The 14,429-nt window shown below is 45.1% G+C and overlaps 3 protein-coding genes across 4 annotated transcripts in view; 2 read left to right on the top strand and 1 right to left on the bottom strand.

Moving 5' to 3' along the window:
* LOC127197670 (murinoglobulin-2-like) overlaps positions 1 to 13,319 on the top strand; it is a 110,820-nt gene extending 97,501 nt beyond the window's left edge. The window contains exon 35 of the mRNA XM_051155648.1: positions 13,228 to 13,319. Coding sequence (XP_051011605.1) covers positions 13,228 to 13,304 — 77 coding nt within the window. The 3' untranslated portion in view covers positions 13,305 to 13,319. The remainder of the gene's footprint in view (positions 1 to 13,227) is intronic.
* On the top strand, positions 267 to 9,945 carry M6pr (mannose-6-phosphate receptor, cation dependent). 2 transcript variants are annotated; one of them, XM_051155292.1, is made up of 7 exons: positions 267 to 359; positions 3,907 to 4,086; positions 4,729 to 4,895; positions 6,999 to 7,108; positions 7,367 to 7,497; positions 8,261 to 8,387; positions 8,538 to 9,945. In XM_051155292.1, exons 2-7 carry the CDS (start codon positions 3,908 to 3,910, stop codon positions 8,658 to 8,660), a joined length of 837 nt encoding a protein of 278 aa, XP_051011249.1. In that variant the 5' UTR covers positions 267 to 359; position 3,907; the 3' UTR covers positions 8,661 to 9,945. The 2 variants fall into 2 exon arrangements, with proteins under 2 accessions (XP_051011249.1, XP_051011248.1); XM_051155291.1 differs by lacking the exon at positions 267 to 359 and adding an exon at positions 414 to 432.
* Positions 9,951 to 12,594, bottom strand: Phc1 (polyhomeotic homolog 1). Its single transcript, XM_051155294.1, has 3 exons — positions 12,366 to 12,594; positions 11,754 to 11,985; positions 9,951 to 10,964 (listed from the first exon to the last, which is right to left on the bottom strand). Exons 1-3 carry the CDS (start codon positions 12,468 to 12,470, stop codon positions 10,810 to 10,812), a joined length of 492 nt encoding a protein of 163 aa, XP_051011251.1. The 5' UTR covers positions 12,471 to 12,594; the 3' UTR covers positions 9,951 to 10,809.
* Positions 13,320 to 14,429: the final 1,110 nt, after the last annotated feature.

A 14,429-nucleotide genomic window follows, 5' to 3' on the forward strand; every position in this document is an offset into this window, starting at 1 on the left:
AGAAGAAGCTGGTCTTGACGATCTCGGAGTGATTGGGGTTGTTGGGACAGGGGCATAGCGAATGAGGCTGCTGACCAATCAGCGTTCAGAGGAAAGAACTGGGAGCGACAGCTCTGCGGTCACATGCCGCAGAGTCTAGTGGGAGGAACAGTTGCTCGGCAGCCTTTCGCCGCTTCCTGTTTCCGGTTTCAGGAGCAGAGCACCTCGCGGCACCTAGGGAAGCCCTGGCCTCAGACAGGGACCGAGGGATTGGGGTTTGCGACCCCCTCATCCCCCCGCTCTTCGCCCGCGTCCCCCAACCCCAGAGACACACTCTTGGGGCCTTCCTGAGCTTCGGCTGCTGTGTTTTCCTGTGACACGTGAGTGGAGGGGGCGTGGAGGAGGCGGGCTGGGGTCCTTGCACACTTCTGTGCGGAAGGAGATGCCGACCAGGTACCTCACATGGCCGTGCTTCTAGCCGGAGGTCTTGCTAGGGAGTTCTAGCGCCGAGTGGAGGCGAAAGGCGTGAGGACGGAGAGCGCCAGACTCCTAGGAACGAGGACGAGGACTTCCGAGATCCGAGAGGAATTTAAGGTGTTTTGAAGGTGGAGGGGGGGAAAAAGTGCCCGCGTGGGGAGACGTGTGAATGTTTCTGGACGCTTGGAGAAAGAATTGTGACCTGTATTATGGGAGTAAAGTGGCGTCTTGGAGTCATTTTGAGTAAGCCTATGGCTTGGAGCAGATGGAAGGTGAGGATTTCCAGAATCTAAGAGCTTTGAGGAAGGTGTGTTATCTCGGTGTAGAAAAGAGTAACAGGAGATTTCTTCTTGTGGAGCGTTTGAAGCATACAACTACCTCCTTGAGGCACTGTCAGCATTTGGGTCTTTCTATCCGTTGAGACTGAGCTTAAAAGTGTTGGCTGCTGGCCGGGCTGTGGTTGCGCACGCCAGCACTCGAGAGGCAGAGAGGCAGGTGGATCGCTGTGAGTTCGAGGCCAGCCTGGTCTACAAAGCGAGTCCAGGACAGCCAAGGCTACACAGAGAAACCTTATCTCGGAAAACAAAACAAAAGTGTTGGCTGCAATGAAGCAGGGGGAAGAAAATGAAGCCCTCCGTTAGAAAATAGGAACCGACCATGAGTGGGAAAGTAAGAGCAAGGCTAAATGACATCAGCAGTTCCCCAGTCTAACGTAGTCATTGGCTGTCCCGTGTAGAGGATTGTTTCTGCGTTGCCGGTAGATCTGCCTCCGTGGAATGAGAAAATTGACGGGGAATTCTCAGGCTCCTAAGGTCCTGTTTCACAGCATCGAGACAAATGGCTTGCACATAGAGGATCTATGTCCCATATTAAAAATGGGCTACCCAGCTTTAATTTCATATTGCTCTCCGTGTGCCCATGCTTAGCAGAAGTTTGCCCACAAACGCCTTCCGTGATATTGGTCATCCAGGTTGTTCCAGTAATTTCACTCGTATAATACTGGTGTAACCTAGACAAATAACTCAGTAGGCAACTCTAAGCCTCAGTCCTTTCGTCCTACTTTTCTGGGCTTTGGAGCTAACATAATGCAAGCACAGCGCTGTGGGTGTGCACCATACTGGATCAAAGAGAAGCACCTCAAAATTACAGTCAAACCTTAAGCTGGAAAGACTGCGAAGTTATTCTTCATCCGGTGCCTGCCACAGCTCGTTTTAATTCTTCATCCTGTCCCAATTTTTGTGACATTCTTTGCCCTAATTTGGGAAGAGAAAGCAGCAACAGTTAATAAAATAAGGAACTAACTCTCAGGCCGGAGTGCAGAGTGGTCACTGTGTGAGAGCATCCCTCCAGAAGATTCTCCTGGGGAGAAAGCTGCAGAGCCCAGGATGTTAACATTTTAAATTAGATCAGAGAAACTGAGGAAAATAGCACCAAGTCGGCTAACAAAGGAGCCGTCAGGTGAGTTGACTGGCTGAGTTACATGTTGAGCAATAGGTGAGCTTAGGGAAGGCCAGCGCTTAAGTCTGAGCTCAGTACACTCCAGTTAACTCTATAAGGAGTCACTTCCCCTTCCTGCTTTATTTTTAAAAGGAAGGCAGCTTTGCTGTGGCACCCTACCTGCATCCCAGAAAATTACGAGGAAAGCTGTAGGTGGTGGTGACACACAGACCTTGCACTCTAGAGCCATCTGTCTTGTTTGCTCCACTAGCTGTGTCGGCGGTGTTTGTTTTGCTTGTCCTTCGGTTTTTATTTGTGAAACAGAGACAAGCTTACTACATAAGGTTTGGGAAGGTTGGTTAGTTACTGTATATTAAGCATTTCGGGTAGTTTCTGTGAACGCCGACACTGCTGTGTCCTGTTGTTTCCGTAGGAGAGCCTTTGACCTCTTCTTGGCTACCTGTGGTGGTTGTGTGGAAATGCCTCATTTGTGTAGCGAATTGATGTTTGGGGTGTGTGAAGTCAGGTGGGTAAGTTCCTTGCATGTGGGAACTAGATGTAGGTAAGTTTCAGGGAGAAAGGAAAATGCATTTAGATCACAGAGGTGGAGCTTTCATTTTGTTGTTGTGGGGAAAGTCCAGAAGGGTTAAATGTCTCAGAAAAAAACAAAACAAAACAAAACAAAAACAAAAACAGTGAAGCCATTGTAAAATAACGATGTCAGTAGCCCGATGGGTCACTAATAGATAGTAATGAAGACGGAGACAGGGATATCCAATTCTTCAACATCGAAATGTGAGATTGTCATCCACAAATATGTTGGGCTGTATTCACAGATATCTGGGGATATATGTGTCCCACAGGCCATAGGCTGGCTAGGCCTGTTAGAATAATACAAACAGAGAATGGACCCAGCAATGCAAAACTTCAGAGTGTGGAAAGCCTAGAAGCCCTTGAGGTTTGTGGCTGGGGGGGGTGGGGGGTGGAGAAAAGAAAAACCAAGCTGGGCATGGTGGCGCAGGCCTTTAATCCCAGCACTCGGGAGGCAGAGGCAGGCGGATCGCTGTGAGTTCGAGGCCAACCTGGTCTTCATTGTGAGTCCAGGATGGCCAAGGCTACACAGAGAAACCCTGTCTCGAAAAACCAAAAAAGAAAAAGAGAGAGAGAGAGATTTGTGGCTTGGAAGAGCTGGGGTATGTTTTAGAAGACTTGTAAGCCTTCTGACCGAGTGAGTTTTCATCTATGATTGGGTGGTTTTTCAGACAAATGGTATGTAAGTAACTGAGGTGAGTTAAGGGGCTATGGCTGCCTCACACTCTCCACGTGCTTCCAGTGGGTGTGAAGAAAGATTGTTAGATGCTCCTGGGATACTGATATGTTAGGGCCCCGCACAGTCAAGCTTCTCTCCCTACTTCACCTCTTTCATAACTTCAAGCTAGACAGAGTCGAGGATCTGATAGGAATGTTTTAGGGAAGGCCACTGACTTAAGCTGTATTTGTAAACTAGAATCTAACTTTGAAAAACAGGATACTACAATGTAAACTTTCATCAAACAGTAACCAAGCAAAGATGGTTGCACCCTGAATATCATAATTATTTTCTTCTTACGCCCACAGTTTGTCTTGTTTTGTTGGGGTTTTGCTTTGGGAGGTTATTGAGACATTCTCTCAAGTGTCTCTTGCTGGCCTCAAACACACCAAGATCCACCTGCCTCTGAGTGCTGCATTAAAGACGTCTGAAAGGCAGAGGTGAACAGATCTCTGTGAGTTCAAGGCCAGTCTGGTCTGTAAATCGAATTCAGGACAGCCAAGGCTACACAGAGAAACCCTGTCTCGAAAGAAAAAGAAAAAGAAAAGACATCTGATACTACATTGGGCCCCATAGTTTGTTTTGAAGCAGATTCATGCTTTTTGCATAATCAAAATACCATTAATATTTGCACAATCGATGTGATTTATCTATTTTCTTTCTCTCCTGATGCTGTTTTCTCCTCCAACACACTCTTGGAAAAGGATGTTCTCCTTCTCTGGCTGCTGGAGGCCTGAACTGTTAGTGCTGCTACTCCTGGCTGTGGCTGTGAGAGAATCCTGGCAGACAGAAGAAAAATCTTGTGACCTGGTAGGAGAAAAGGATAAGGAGTCAGAGAAAGAGGTGGCTCTCCTGGAGAGGTTACGGCCACTGTTCGACAAAAGGTAGAGAAGAGCCTGGAGGGCTTGAAGGAACTACCTTTATTATTAAGGGTCTTTTCTCCCTACTGACTTGACTTCAGCTTTAATTGGACGGGATTGCATGATGTGGGTTCTATTCTGAACCTTAGCAGGATTAGTTTTATTTGGCTATAATAAAACATTGCCCTCTTTAATGATAGCTAATTCAGAGCCATGTGACCATGTAGATTTCTCTTATCTTTCACAGAAAGGTATCAGTCTAAAACACCAGCCTGTAGGCACCAGAACATTACTTGATAGCTTCATATAATAAGACTTTAGAAACATCAAATAGACACATTTAAATATTCACGTGTCTAAGTATGTCTTCATCAGTGTCAGGGAATCTTCAGATATGTAAACATGAAAATGACCCTTAAGCAAGGGACCGTCCCATGAACACAAACAGACCCTTGCTGTGGAAAAACAGCCAACATTTTTGCATAACTAGAATAGGTATTCGAGAATGTTTTTCTGTCCTGGGTGGTATATTTGAACTTTCTGTTATCAGCAAGTAGGAGAGTCTCTGGGGCTATAATTCAACAAATGCTGTGCCTTTGGCGAGAGGGAAGGGTCTGGTTTTTCCTAAGCATGGTAACAAGTAATACTGTTCTCTTTCTTGTGTAGTTTTGAGAGTACTGTGGGCCAGGGTTCAGACACATACAGCTACACCTTCAGAATATGCCGGGAAGCTGGCAACCACTCCTCTGGGGCAGGCCTGGTGCAGATCAACAGAAACAATGGGAAAGAGACGGTCGTTGGGAGAATCAACGAGACTCACATCTTCAATGGAAGTAAGACATCTCCTGCTGACAGTAACCCTGTGTGTGTGTGTTGGCCTCCCCGGTTTTTTGAGCATGTCATGGTATGTGGAACACCTATGCATGCCACCTGCAACTGTAACACACAAAGCCCAGTTCCACGGCTGCTTGGGACACCTCTGTGTTGGCAGATAGTGCAAAGCTTACACAAAGGGAGTACAGCACAGGAGATACAATTCAAGGTAGAGCACTTGCCTACATGCACCAAGTTCTGACTTTGATCCTTACTACCACAAAAGGAAAGACAAAAAAGGGGTTGAAAGAAGAGAGAATGAAAATGATTCTGAGTCTAGCCAAAATTTTACACAGCTTAGAGTCCTTCTATTCACCCAAATACTTAATGAATTCCACCATCATTTCTCATCAAATTATACAAATTTGCCAGTGTTGAATTTTAAGATAACCTTTCTCTGTGTGCAAGCCAGTAAGTCTATTTAGGGGAAGTTTTCTCCTACTTGTACTAATGGAGCTGCGTTTTTCAATGGCATGAAAGTATGTGCTGGAAGGGAGCGCCTATGGTACAGTTTCTTCCCATGAATATAAATTATTCAGTGTAGATGCTCACTATGTAAAGAATAAAATAAAACACAAGTGAGTGTGCTCTGAACCCAACTCATCTTTTTTCTAGTGTGATGGTGTCGTAGTCACTGTTCTAGCACTGTGAAGAGACATCATAACCAATGCAGCTATTATAACACAAAGCATTTAATTGGAGGCTTATAGTTTCAGAGGTTAGTCCACTATCACCACAGAGATATTCGAGCCTGTGGGGCCCTTTTTTTTTTTTTTTTTTTTTTTTTTGTTGTTGTTGTTGTTAACTTTTTTAATGTATATTTTATTTATTATAATTTATTCACATTACATCCTGATTGTTATCCCTTCCCTCTCATCTTCCCATGCCCACCCTTTCTCCCTCTTCTGCCTATTCCCCTCCCCTAGACTTCTGATAGGGGGGCCTCCTACTCTAGCTGGTGACAGCCTATTAGGTCTCATCAGGATAGCTTGCATGGGGGCGCCATTCTTACTCAGACCACTATAAATAGCTTTGAGGTACCAGATCACTGATTTTAAAATCATGTTTTTTTATATGCAAAGTTCAAAGAATCTTTATTTACTACACATGGTTGTGAGTCAAACAATATTTTACAAAGAACTTTAAGCATAGTAAATACTAAGGGATGTATTCCCAACTCCGTGACCCGTCACTTTGAATGTATCTATGTCATCTTGGACTTCTCCCCACTGCCCAGCAGGCCAATGGAACTTCCTCTCCTTCTGCTTTGTGTTGAGAAAATGTGCAACAGTGTTAAAAGTGTGGATAGTAACTGTTTTTATCTGTTCTGTTGCCCACTTTTAATGTAAAATAGAAGATTACTCTTAAATATCCAGTTCTTAACTGTCTAAAACAAGGAAGCACAAAGTTTTGTCAAGGAACAAGTTTTAAGGCCAGGCTCATGCCTGTGACCACAGTACTTGGGAGGCAGAGGCAGGAAGAGCACACATTTGAGGCCAGCCTGGGCTAGATAATTAGTAAATTAAGGCCAGCTAGAGCTACATAGGGAAACTCTTGTCTTTTAAAAAAGGAAGTTTTTAGCTTAGCACTCAGATATAGAGATCATACCAATTAGCATTATTTTTTTATTTACTTATTTATTTTTTTGGTTTTTTGAGACAGGGTTTCTCTGTGTAGCCTTGGCTGTCCTGGACTCACTTTGTAGACCAGGCTGGCCTCGAACTCACAGCGATCCGCCTGCCTCTGCCTCCCGAGTGCTGGGATTAAAGGCGTGTGCCACCATGACCGGCTTACTTATTTATTACTTATACAGTGTTCTGTCTGCTGTAAAGATTGCACGACAGAAAAGAATACCAGATTTCATAATAGATGGTTGTGAGCCATCATGTGGTTGCTGGGAATTGAACTCATGACCTTTGGAAGAGCAGTCAGTGAGCCATTTTTCCAGCCCCCAATTAGCATTAATTAACAGCAGTTTCAGTGGCTGATTCACTGTACCCTACTATCCATTGCTGCCTCTGCTTCCCCTAGACTCCAATGCCATTATTCTTGTCCTTCCTCAGGTAATTGGATCATGCTGATATATAAAGGAGGTGACGAATATGACAACCACTGTGGCAAAGAGCAGCGTCGGGCAGTGGTGATGATCTCCTGCAATCGACACACACTAGCGGTAAGGTATCCTGGGATGTAGAAGATTGAAGTGACCGCAAGGGAAAGGGATTAACAGGAGGACAAGTCTGTGTGAAGTGGACATGAGAAAACTAATTCAGATTTTCACTGTGCCAGATTCACCTTAGTGGAGAATAGACTACTAAATCAGGAGCAGCAAATGTTTGGTGTTTATTTATTTATTAAGGGGTAATCTTGTTTGTTGGATGCAAGAAAAACCATCTTATGCATAATTACTGTTTGGCCCTCTCATTGTCAGGACAATTTTAACCCAGTGTCTGAGGAACGGGGCAAAGTCCATGATTGTTTCTACCTCTTTGAGATGGACAGCAGCCTAGCCTGTTCAGCAGAGGCCTCGCACCTCAGCGTGGGCGCTGTCCTACTGGTCATGTGAGTACTTGCTCAGATTCGTGCGTGTATTTACATATACAGAATTAAAGGTGACTGGTTCCAAAATGACAGACTGTACAAGCTGAAAGAAATTAAGCTGAGGGATGTAGCGTGGTGGCAGAGCGCTTGCTTGAAGGTCCTATGTTCAGCTCCTAGCTGTGGCCTCACTATGTAGCTATAGCTGGCCTCAAACTGAAGAGAAGTCACCTGCCTCTGCTTCCCTTTGCTGGTATTAAAGACAAACTTGACCAGACCTGACTTATTGAAAATGAAAGGAATTGTGTTTAATCCCAATAAATGTTTGCATTTGAAGATGCTTTTTTCTTTTCTTTTCTTTTCTTTTTTAAAGACAAGGTCTCACTGTGTCGCTCTGGTTGGCCTGGCCTAGAATTCACTATGTAGACTAAGTTGGCCTTTGCCTCCTGAGTGCTGGAATTAAAGGTGTACACCACCACCTCTGCTTTTGGACAGTTTTCAGTACTGTCCTATTACATTAGTAGAACTTTTAAGGAACAACCCTGTTTAATAGTGATTTGTGGCTGTCAGAATCACATACTAAGTCTTTTTGATTGATTATACTCCTAGCAGGTTTTTTGAGGTAGTAGGAGCCCTTTTGGGTTTTGTTTATTTGTGGAGTATACCTTAGCTTAAGACAGCTAATATTGAATATAAAGGTTAGCCTTGGCCTTCTGAATAGCTGTTATAGATATGTGGAACCACTTCAGGATTGATAGTTTTAAGTGTGTTTCTTCTTCCTCTCCAGATTTGCATCACTGGTTGCTGTCTATATCATGGGGGGCTTCTTATACCAGCGACTAGTGGTGGGAGCCAAGGGAATGGAGCAGTTTCCTCATTTGGCCTTCTGGCAGGATCTTGGCAACCTGGTAGCTGTAAGTAGCAAAGTTAATTTGAGTTAAGCCTTGGATTCCGAGTGTTCTCTTAATAGTTCCTGGCAAAAACCAGTTGTCACAGTCTGAAACCATAGTATCTGTTTCATCTAATATAGATAATTGAGATTATCTTGCTTTTGCTCTTTACAGGATGGCTGTGACTTTGTGTGCCGCTCAAAACCTCGCAATGTGCCTGCTGCATATCGTGGAGTTGGGGATGACCAGCTGGGGGAGGAATCAGAAGAAAGGGATGACCATTTGCTACCAATGTGATTGCACTATTTAACATCCCGCCACCTCTTCACTCCCCAAACCAAAGCATACTCAGCCAGACTTCTCAAGCCGACTCTTTTCATCTCTTGCTTTGCCATCAATATCCTTGCTTTCCAGTTGGCTTTTGATTTGACCCTAAACTGCCTCCCTTTGCTCCTGTTGCTTTTCCTCTGCATAAGTGCAGTGTAAGGTAGACATAGGGCCTGGAGGGCAGACTCTTGTGCCCCCAGGAAGAGCAAGGACAGCTAAATGGGCAGAAAGACACGAGCCCTGACTGTCTAAACATTTTCACAAGTTGAGACACTGGATTTCTTTCATTTAAAAAAGCAAAGATTACTCGCACCTTTGGTTGCCTCATGTTCTGTCCCTACAGCAGCCTCATGAGGATGAGCGGCTGCCTAGAGCTGCTGTGCAGGCTTGCCTGGCTGTAACCCCAATTCTGTTTGCTTTGAGCCTGGAGCCAGTCACCTGGTTATCCCTTGTGTGGGATTAGGACAGGGAAAATGTGAAATTTCCCAACTATAGGATTCTAAGGTGCCATCACCTTGCTTATGGGTCTTTGGGCAGCTTGAATTGGGCCCTGGACTGTGCTCATAGATCTGTATGTAGTCCAAACGCCTAATCAAGTAGTCCTAAAGGAAACAGACCCATGCTCTAGAGGTCCCCAACCTGTCACCTTGTGTTGGGATCTCCTTGATTTTTTTCTGTTTGTCATAAAAGCTGGCAAACCTGTTCTTTCTTGCTCACTGCCTTCTACTAATACTTCTCAACTTGTACTGCACTTTTCTCACAGGTCTGTAGTTTGGCTTTTTGTTTTTTCCAATCTTAAAGGGAAGGGAACAGAAGTGGACTTGGAGGGCTCTGCAGGTCTCTGCTGTAGGTGGGGAACACTGCTGCACCTGTCCCTCCTGCTCGCTCAGGGAAGTGTCTTACCCACCCATCTATGGGAAAAGATTTTTAATCCTCTCCTCCTGTTTAGGCCTTGTGCTCAGAACCACGGGCTGGTCTTTACAATAGTGACCTCCTAGGCCACTAAGTAAGAACACAGGAGATGTAGAAAAGGTGGGGCCATGTTACTTTTAGGAAAGAAAATGAAATGACGTCATTCTAACTTCTCAGTACTCTTGCAGTGATAGTGGGATTTTTGTTTTCTTTCTATACAGAAAAAAAAATAATGTTATTTTTTAAAAAGGCATCTCATTTGATGTTTGCATCCTTCCCCCCATGTTTTAAATGAAAAGTAATACACCACTTTTTGTACAAAAACACAATAATTACAAAACATGCTGACTTTGTCATTTGTGTTGAGGAGGAGAGTGTGGAGTACAGTAAGGCGATGGAGACCAATTTTCATCCTTTTACTGAGGAAGAAAAAATATTTAATATTTTGTTGTATAAGGAATAGTGCCAAAGGCAGGTGTTTACAGTCCTACCTCGGCCCCACACACTTCTGTTTTGTAAAGCTATAGGGCAGAGCAGAGTTGAATGTTAAAGAAAGGTAAGGTTGAAGATGGTAACAAATTGGAAGGGAGCAGGGATGCAGAAAGAATGACAGCAGCCACACATGTGCCAGTCAAACACTTTTTAGTCCCTGCAGCAAATCAGACACCAGCCAAGTGTCTACAATGGCTGGTGACTCTGCCATGAGTGCAGGAAGAAATACTCAGTACTAAGGGAGAAAATTATAACAGAAAACTGAGCTATAGCCACAATGAAACAGTCCAGAGAAGAGCACCAGGATCTGCTACTTGTGTCACATAAGCTAGGAAAAGCGACCTCTCCACTGGGGAGGCAAGCCTACAGTCACTCATTTCCTTGCCTTACCATGAGAGACATTTGTCCTTGGAGAAGTGAGACCCTGGCTAGTCACTCCACTCCAGGATAAGGCTGAGCAGTCCTAGTCTGTTTGCCTGCTTAGAAACTAGATTAGCGTAGGTGTGAGAGAAAGGATTTTTGTGTTGGTTTTGTTTTAAGTGAAACCCAGAGAAAATGTCAAAGCTGCCACCATGTAGCACCAGCAACCAGTACTCAGTTGTCTTCATACTCCCCACAAGGGTCACACAATAGGAACAGCTCTTTACTGAAAAGTCTGCTGGCCCAGATTTTATAAACTGGATATTTGGGGCATCTGCCTTAGCAGAGGGCCACCTTAGGTCTCCTTGAGGACATTGATCTTGGCACAGATCTTGAGGGCAGGGCCTAATTTGATGTTCATGGCACTCATGAGATGTTCTTCTTTAAGTAATAAAAGGGCCTGTCCATCAATCTCCTGGGAACGGAACTCTTCGGCAATCTCTTGACAACCTAAAAGGAAAGGATAGAAACACATGAGAAACTGCATGGTAGCATCAGAAAACATGGGAAGAACTAAAACAGGCTTAGTGATGGCTCATCCTAAAACACTGTCCTAAATTCAACAGTAGGAAGGTCTGAGGCAAGCTCTGAGCTGCTGGCTACTCCACAGCACATCAAGCAAGTGGCAACTTGTCTATCATAGGAAAACCATATACATGGCGTCTTTAACACTGGCAAAAAGATTAACAGCTTTTGCAATTTCCTTTTTTTAATATTTTTTAATTATTTATTTATTTATTATGGATACAGTGTTCTGCCTGCATGTACACCTGCACACCAGAAGAGGACGATCTCATTATAGATGGTTGTGAGCCCCCATGTGGTTGCTGGGAATTAAATTCAGGACCTTTGGAAAAGCAAGTGTTCTCTTAGCCTCTGAGCCATCTCTCCAGTCCCTCAACATTTTAAGGACTCAGAATTCACGTAGTGTTTAATAGGGCCAGTCGTGCCTTGAAGAAAGTGAATCAACAAGGTCTTTTCTAATGTACTACTCCAGAAAAGTCATGATGCTCAGTTTCTCACACCAAACGGTGATAGTATCCCAAAAAATCCAATGACATATATATGGTTAATTCGAGGCAAAAACAAATACCAAAAAAACCTGCAGACACTGTAATCAATGGTGTTGGCCCAGAAGGAAGTTAGTGAGCTACGCTGTAGAAAAATGTGGACCTGGTTCTGCTAGAGACACCACCAAACACTGCCCCACCCCTGCCCTGAAGCCACCACTGCCAGTACCTTGCAGAGAAGCAATAAACTCATAGACCTCCTCAACGCTCCACCGGCTAGGATTACTAGACAGGAACACAGGGTTGATGCCGTGTAACTCTGGTGTGGGTGGGGCTGTAATGGTATTTCCGAGGTCACGTTCCCCATGCCCAGCTCTCACTGACAGTGGCCCAGGAGATGTTGGGGAGAGTGCTTCATCATAGCTGGAATTATCTGAGCCCCGGCTAGAGTCCTCTTGACCCTTGAGAGGAAATAGCAACAGTGAGGCACTGAGAACAGCACCTTGAGTTCCTTCTCCCCAGTACACAGGGCTAAGGGCAACCGTCTTAACCGATGCACTAACGCTGTACTTCATTTCCAGATGCACAACTACTCTAAGGCACCGTTCAGGTAGGAACTGTCACTTCTCTGACTGTCCTCCTGAATTATCTCAAGTGAAGGATTCATGATGCACAAGCTTGTAGTGTCCAGTGAAAGAAGACTCTTACAGTAAGACCAACACAGTCAGCACTAAACTGAGTTCTCAGAGTTCTGTTTTAGGGGCTTTTAACCTAAGAAGAAATTCCTGGGGGGCAGAGGATGTCAATTTACATACTAGCTAGCTCTCCAACAGCAGCTCACCCGGTGGCGTTTGCCCTGGATCTTGGCACGAGCAATGTCAGAGGAGCTGCGGCGCGGCCCACGCCTCCGAACACGTGCATAGCTGGCTTCCTGAAACTCCTTCATTTTTTTCCTTTTCAAGCGGAACTGGTGGCTACAGCTCACGTTGTACCTACAGGTCAGGGTACACACAAGATGTCACAGTACTGTGGAAACAACACACCGGCTTGGAGAACAGAATGGAAAACAAACTATCCAGAATGGAAAACAAACTATCAGCTGTGAAAAGGGACAGAACATGGAATGGGAAATCCAATGAGGGTGAGCTGACTGGTGCCCACAGTACCTCTTTGCACATGTCATGGAGCAGAACCTCTTAGAGCCACGGAACTGCTCTGCCGGGGCATACTTCCCACAGTACTCGCACTTGAGGAGATTGGCCTTCTTAGCTAACTCTGAAAAAACAAGGCATTCCTGAGTTACCACAGGTTTCTGCTGCCCCTCATTATTAGGTCTCAAGCTGCACACTCACTTTCCTCAGGGTTTTCTGCAAAGACCTCATAACCCAACTGAAAATTCCTAAAACCAAACAGCCTAAATAAAGGCTTGTCCCTCAAGAAGTATATAGGTTGGCATGAGAGCACAGGCCTATGGTCCCAGCACACAGGCAACTGAGGCAGGAAGGTGATCATCAGCCTGGGCTACATATACAGCAAGTCAGAGACTAATCTAGGTGCATAGTAAGACTACGGAAGAGAGACAGAGACTTTGAAGTCTTAACCCTGAGTCATCAGATACTTCCATGTTAGCTCTCTTACTTAATTGTATTCTGGTTCAACTCAGACTTCAGAGAGGATTCTGTGCTGAATATGGAGAGAAACTAACACAGAGAAAGATACAACAGCCTTCTTCCACAAAGACTTAAGAGGCATGGGCAAAGCCAGGTGGTGCTGCCTTTAATCCCAGCATTCAGGAAGCAGGCGGGTCACTGTGAGTTCAAGGCCAGCTGGTCTAGAAAGGAAGTCCAGGATAGCCAGGGCTAAAAGAGAGAAACCCTGTCTTGAAAGAAAGAAAGAAAGAAAGAAAGAAAGAAAGAAAGAAAGAAAAGTTCCCTTATGGTCCTTTCGTATGGTTCCGCATGTTCGGTAGAACACATCTGTGCACAGACAGATCTTACCTAAACTCTTACTTCACAAGGACTGACTAGCTAGATGTGGTAGTGTGGGTAGTGGGTGTAGGGACCCATGCCTATAATCCCCTAGACTCAGGAGGGTGTGATGTTAAAGGCCAGCCTGGCTACATGGCAAGACTTTGTCTTGAAAGAATTAAATCTGGGGCTGTAGCTCAGCTGTATGTGCTAGAGCCAGGTTCAATGCCCATGTCCATCAAGCATGCCCATGAGCACCCACTGCTTACCTACAGAGGGACTGTCTCCTCCCAGAGGGCCACGTGACTGACTCTCACTCAGCCCCGTCAGAAGGCCAGCCTGCAGCGGCTTCTCAGATTCCTTCAGTAACTGAGAACATCCCACCTGTCCCAGAGAAAGAGCAGTTAGAGCAGCCCAAGTCCTTTCTGCCCTCCACAGCCATTCACATCCCCCATGTCCCTGCCTGGATAAGCTGAGTTGACAGCCAAATCTGGCTTAGCACAGATCTCTTTGGGTTTTGTTTGTTTTTCTGGAGAAGAGGTATTGAAGAAGAGTCTCATGGTATGGCCCTAGCTATACTGGAAGTTGCTATGTACACCATGCTGGCCTTGAATTCAGAGATCTGCCTGCTCTTCTGCCAACTAAGGGCTCAAATTAGAAGTGTGTGCCACCATGCATGGTCAGATATGGGTGTGTCTGGGGGGAGGGGTCATAACCACGGAGACAGATAGATATTCAAGAGCTGGAGTTGATGTAACTGTAAGCTGTGTGACATGGGTGCTGGGAACGCAACTCAGGTCCTCTGAAGCAAGGATGTATGCTGTTAACTGTTACGGCACCTCTCCAGCCCCAGGATCTTTCAATATGGCTTTTTCCATCTAGGTCACTAGAGAATTAGGCTCCTATGCTTACACCCTCATACCATGTCCTTTCCTCCA

This window comes from Acomys russatus, chromosome 13, assembly GCF_903995435.1.
Source record: "Acomys russatus chromosome 13, mAcoRus1.1, whole genome shotgun sequence".
NCBI lineage: Eukaryota > Metazoa > Chordata > Mammalia > Rodentia > Muridae > Acomys > Acomys russatus.

Bases quoted from the DNA above. Each gene is read 5' to 3' on its own strand.
- Phc1 (XM_051155294.1), bottom strand. From the start codon at position 12,470: ATGAAGGAGTTTCAGGAAGCCAGCTATGCACGTGTTCGGAGGCGTGGG. The intron at 11,986-12,365 runs GTGAGCTGCTGT...TTTCCTCTCAAG, and splicing joins TCCAGGGCAAACGCCACCGG to GGTCAAGAGGACTCTAGCCG. The intron at 10,965-11,753 runs GTACTGGCAGTG...CTTTCCTTTTAG, and splicing joins GTTTATTGCTTCTCTGCAAG to GTTGTCAAGAGATTGCCGAA.
- M6pr (XM_051155291.1), top strand. The intron at 7,498-8,260 runs GTGAGTACTTGC...CTTCCTCTCCAG, and splicing joins GGCGCTGTCCTACTGGTCAT to ATTTGCATCACTGGTTGCTG. The intron at 8,388-8,537 runs GTAAGTAGCAAA...TGCTCTTTACAG, and splicing joins ATCTTGGCAACCTGGTAGCT to GATGGCTGTGACTTTGTGTG.